We start from the raw sequence: 5,823 nt of genomic DNA, 5'->3' as shown, positions 1-5,823 counted from the left end.
GGACGTATTTTCTTGTAAAGTTCATATTTACTGAGATATCGCACTTTGACGCACTAATGAGCAACCCTGTATAATGATTTCCTTTATTAAAAACATAATTTTTAACATTGGCAAACTAAAAATAAAATATTCCAAAATCAAAAACAAAACATGGGTCAGAAGTAACTACTTAAAGAACAAAAAATGTGATTATAAACTAGAGTGATTAAATAAAATATACGGTTTATATGCGAAAATGTTAAAAAATCTCATTTTCATTTAAAAATGAATTGCCATTTAAGAACAATTTTTTGCAGATGCTTTTTACTGATTATGATAGCAGCCGCTTTAGAAAATAATATCTTGCATTTTTTTCTTTCACAAAATTTCAAAATTGCACTAAATAATTCACAATAACAACAAACAGAAATGCGTGTTTGGCAAACCTGGACGAAGTATTACTCGAGTTAATTTTGGAATCATCAAAAAAAAATATGTCGACCCTACAACGTTTATTACTATTCAAATAACTTTCATTTCATCTCTAACTGAATTTATATTTAAAAATGGCCTAAATAATTTAAAAATGCTTAAGTGCAGGTGCACATTCTGCTTAAAACGTTTGTTATTTTACATTTCAACTGTGATGGAATTTATGTCTTAGACTCTTAGTTTGCTCATAGCTCATATGCTGCTTAGTTTGCTGGTAATGGGCATATAACTCCCAAGCTAATTTTCTTGAGAAATCCCCCTTTTTAAGATTTATTACAGAATGTCAAAAAACTAAATACTTACAGACTAAAAATGCTGAATTATATCTTCGCAGCAACTAAACAAATTTTCGCTGGTTCCTGGAGAACTGAACAGTAATTCTTATAAAAGAAAAGTGATACACAATCATCAAGGCAACGCGCAACTACATACAACCTATTTCCCGTTGACAAATGGTAACTGAAACTGCTGCAACTGGATAGAGCGCTTGACGTAGCTGCATCGGTTGGTTCTGTGCTGACGCGAACCAGTTTTTCAGGTTTACGAGACAGTTCCAAAAACAACGGTTTAAATTGGCAAACGGCTGCAGCTGGATAGATCGCTCGACGGTGTACGAAGTGCGCACCGCTGGCACGGTTTTATGAGACGGTTCCAAAAAAAAACCTGTTAAATCGGCTAGCTGTAACTACGGTTTCAGGTTACACGTTTGGAACACTGTTATTTTAGCGTTACGTTAAATACCGACCATCTCTACGTCTTACGTTTTACGTTACGGCGACTATAAATTCAGCTTATTTGATGATAATATTTCGTGGTAATTGTTAGCGGGCTTATGGGGACGGCGGCGCTGTAATGCAGTAAGTAATGGCCAATAGCAGGGGGATAAAATTAACAACATTGTTTACTGTGATTCAGAGTATTACGATTTGGACGATGTGCTGAATTGCAGTAAACATTGGCACTTTAAAATACGCGTCTTTGCTAAGCCATTCTACACTGCGCTTTCGTAATACGCCGTCCCGGCTTGGTACCTGCAACGACAGTCGCAAACGACTGCCACAAACTGAGTTCACTTTAATTACATTTTATTTAACTTTGTTTGCACACAATAGCATAGCACCAAACTACCCAATGAGTATTTTGATGCAAAAACAGCAACATATTAGAAGTTGTCAAATATCCTCCTTTGGCCAGGATCATTCTTAGCATTTACAGCAATTCAAGCATATTTTCGAATAAACCAATCTTAACTGAACTGAACATTATTCAGATCTGTTATTTTTGACTGAATTGTATTGAACAAGATTTTGGATATTTGAGTTTGCAAATAATGCAATATTGTTTTGTAAGACTTCAAGCAAAGGAAAACTGCGCAATTCTACGAAACATCGGGTCAATTTATTTATTCGAAAATGTTGTTACCTTACAATACCTTCGCTTATTCATACATTCCTGTATCAACCAATTTGTATGACCCATGAGTATAAGAATGTCTTAAAGCATCTATAAAAATATGTCCGTTGAGTAAAACGTTTCATATTTATTTGCAGAGTCCTCAAACTATTAAGGCCAGACTGATGTTTCCTAATTTGTCCATGCTCGATATGAGTAATAACAACATTAGGGAAATCCCTATTAATATATATGAACTAACTGATTTATCAGTTCTGAACATAAGTGGAAATCTAGGTGAGTATATGCAACATTTTTATCAGGTTTACATTTTTTTTTATCAGAAACCCCAAAATGATCTTTCAAACGTCACAATTTCCAAGCAACGATTCCTTGCGGGAGACCTTTCAAACATTTTGATACGTTGTTGTCTCCATTTTAATCGCAATGAAGAAACTTGCGAGATGTACGAAGTCGTTGGCGATAAATTTCATTAAATGTCTATCGTTAACCTGCTTAACGGGTGACGTAGATAATGAATGACAAACGGAAAAAGTAGCGATACTAATTTGTACACCTACTTTTCTATAAATAATCCGCCTTAAGAGTGGCTATCTCATCTAACGGTGAACGTTTCACTGATATTTAGTCTTTTTGATACAAATATCTTGCTTATGGTTAGAGATTAGCTAATCATTATGAAACGATTAGGTAATTAATGCTTTAACATTAACTAATAAAGGTTTTAATTAATTAGTAGTCTAAGAAGCGTCTTGTGAAAATTGAGCAATTCGGCATTAGTAATCCCCCATACATATCAAATGTCTGTTTCTAAATTAGTTACCTTGAATATATGTTCACTATGTCATAGTGGTGCTAATTATCACATTGAGTTAATTTAATCGTAATTACTTCTTTCCAGATTAAATCGATTTAAATGAATAGTCAGTCTTAAATTTACTGTTTATTTATAGGAATAACCGAGCTCCCACCACAGATGGGATTGTTATCTCGCTTGTGGAATTTGAACACGAGAGGTTGTTCCTTACAAGATCCGCTAAAATTCATGATCGAAAGTAAAAAATATAAAACAATGGACATAATCGGTTACTTAAAATCAGTACTGGAAGATGCCAAGCCTTATGCACGAATGAAACTTATGATAGTGGGCGTTCAGGGGATTGGAAAAACCAGCTTATTGGATCAATTGCGCCAGGAAGGTAGCACGAGGAAGCGACCTGAAGTAAGTCAGTTGTTTACATCGGAAATTTTATCGTTCTCAGCAATTAAATATTTGAAGCCATTCGAGGTTTATTATGTATGGACGAGGATGTAAACAGTTGTGATATTTACAGAATGCACTCAACACCATACGACGATTGTTTAAAATAATTAATATATCAATTTTATGACTTTATACTACTTTAAATTTATGACTTATAAGGCAATAGTAACGAATAGATTTTAAAGTTTGTAATTAATTAATAATTGGTGGGCAGACAAATTCCGATAGGTCGATAGTCTTTTATAAAGAAATAAAGGTTGGTGATTGTGTCGTTTAATTCGTCGTCGACCCGCACAAAAGTTGTTTAATTTTACTCCAATTTTTTAAATCTGAATTTAATATAAACATATAAAACACGGAAATATCCAAATTTGACATTAAGTCTTTTTTATGCCCTAATAATAAATTTTAATAACTTACCAATAGGATTTTTTCTTAATTTGAAAAATATATATTTTTAATATATTTGTATAAGCCGTTTTTCGTATATTACGTTTTAAAAATTATAACAAATTTCCGGGTCATCTTCTCCCGCTTTATTTTTTGAGCATGAGTTATGCATATGATATGAACTCCAATATGGACGTCTTCCGTTGCATCCTTTCGACATGGGCTTGCAGGAGAATTGCCATTCTCGCCAAAAATTAATATAAAAAACTCATAACCTCTTGTATGAAACTTACGCTACTCGTTGATTTGAACCTAAAATCTTAAAAATATCGTCTTCCATCTGTATTCCACAACAAACTACGTCTACCACCCACGTGAACACGCGCAAAAAAATAGAAAAGAAATTCACAGGCCCCCAAATGACACTAAGTGTGATGGCTGATTTTTATAATTTGAAAGATAAAAATTATAGTTTTCTCCTTGTAAAGTACAACAAAAGTCGTCTTCCAAGCCGATAAAGATGTAAAAGTTAAGTAGTAATTTGACATTGGTGTTTACATCTGATTGTGGTTTGTTTTGTTTCGTTCTAATCAACTTTTGCAAGATTTTAAAGAAATAGAAATAGATCAAAAAGTGTTTAAGTATTGTTTTATGTTATAACTGGTTTAACATGGTAAATGTATTATCATTGGGATATAAAATATTATTTCTTGTTACACCTCACTACAAATTACGCTTACACAACTCAAATAATTTTAAAGTATTTGACACATAAAAATAAGATTAGATTTTGATGAAATTCTAGGTATTACAAACCATATTTCAACAAACACTCATTTTTCTCAGAGAATCCAAAAATGCAATAATATATAGGGTATTTCATTTGGAAAAATCCAACTTTGGTACTTTTAGGGCTTTTCGGACGCTCTGTACATTGCAAAAATATTTTTAAAATGTGCGCCCTGTAGGCGTCTGCCAATTTATAAAATAATACTTTTTAAAAATCAAACGGTTTAGCCGCAAACTTCCGTGCCGTATAACGTGAATAACCCTGTATATATTTCGTAAACCAGGAAAAAAATCCAATCAAGCTGTCCGAAAATATACATATAGGGTGTTTCATTTCAAAAAATACTTTATCTCAAATTTTGTTACATTGCCGTGCTTTATATTTTTATTTTAAATACAAATTTAAAGCATTTCAGTAAAATTAAACAACTTTTGTGTTGGTCACGTTCACAATTTATTTGAAATAAACCATCTAGGGGGGTGTCAACTTTTAAGGAAACACCTTGTACCTTTAACAATAACATCGCTTTTATTTTAATCCTGTAACTATTTTACTATTATCGCCAATAGAATAATTTTTTGAACTCTAATGATTGTCACATTTTACATTACTTACAAGTTAAGTTTTTAGCACTGGGGAAAAAGAATGGGAAATAAAAACATCAATACTAAAACATCCAGAGGCAGTAATATGTCTACCGTTGGTGTTGATATTGGTGACTGGGTATATGAGAAAAAAGTCAGAAATCAGTCAGTTCATGGTCCAGTTATTTTCAGAACTTGGGATTTTGGTGGTCAGAAAGAGTAAGTTGTTTTTAGGAACATACTGGTATCTAGAGGATTCTTAATCCGAACAATTTGCTGGCAATTAGCTTTATTCGCGGTAACGATTTAGTAGAGGCATTGGGCGTTTGCGGGAAAAAATACTTGATCTGAATCCGAGGCTTTTGTCGAGGTACAGTAAGAACTGGTTGAGCTCGTTACCGGTTCTAGCAGTTCTAGAATTAAAGGAAGGACTAATTGTCTTGACAAGCGCTGAGCAAGCAAAAGATAAAGCTGCCAGTGACGTCGGGACTAGCTCCTGGCATCATAATTTTTTTTACTTGTTGGCAGAGACGGGAGACTTTTGTTTGTGGCAGACTTGTTTCGGCTGGTGTTACAATTGCTGGCACTAGCATTGCATTCATTTTCCTGATTCAAATTTTTGGCTTTATTTAGCACATAAGCCATGAGCATAAAGAAACACTTCAAATCCGTTTTTTGAACTCCTCACAGATTTCACCCGCGACCTGAGAAAATCGAAACGACACTCGTCGATCTAGTATTTTTATTATTTCTTTATTTGCAACTTTCGCTCCATTGGTTAAGCTTAAAGTTAATCGTTCATGGTGATTTATCTCGATCGATTGATTTTGAAGATTTAATGTGACTTCGCCAGAGCAAAACCAAAAAAAAACACATTTTATATATATAATAATTTTTAGTTTTTAATATAT

General features: G+C 33.3%; 1 protein-coding gene across 8 annotated transcripts in view; it reads left to right on the top strand.

Annotated features, from left to right (window-relative positions):
* LOC109541915 (leucine-rich repeat serine/threonine-protein kinase 1) overlaps positions 1–5,823 on the top strand; it is a 444,231-nt gene that overhangs the window by 406,346 nt on the left and 32,062 nt on the right. For all 8 annotated transcript variants that reach the window (XR_007282525.1, XM_048670747.1, XM_048670748.1 and 5 more), the window contains 3 exons: positions 2,022–2,160; positions 2,838–3,106; positions 4,959–5,131. Coding sequence is in view for 7 of the 8 variants with exons in the window: in XM_048670747.1 (XP_048526704.1) it covers positions 2,022–2,160; positions 2,838–3,106; positions 4,959–5,131 (581 nt within the window). In the remaining variant the exon portion in view is untranslated. The remainder of the gene's footprint in view (positions 1–2,021; positions 2,161–2,837; positions 3,107–4,958; positions 5,132–5,823) is intronic.

Source organism: Dendroctonus ponderosae, unplaced genomic scaffold, assembly GCF_020466585.1.
Source record: "Dendroctonus ponderosae isolate FM_Combo_2020 unplaced genomic scaffold, Dpon_F_20191213v2 Dpon_F_20191213_1, whole genome shotgun sequence".
Lineage (NCBI taxonomy): Eukaryota > Metazoa > Arthropoda > Insecta > Coleoptera > Curculionidae > Dendroctonus > Dendroctonus ponderosae.
The sequence above is the reverse complement of the archived record's forward strand: the minus strand, read 5'-3'. Positions and strand labels throughout refer to the sequence as shown.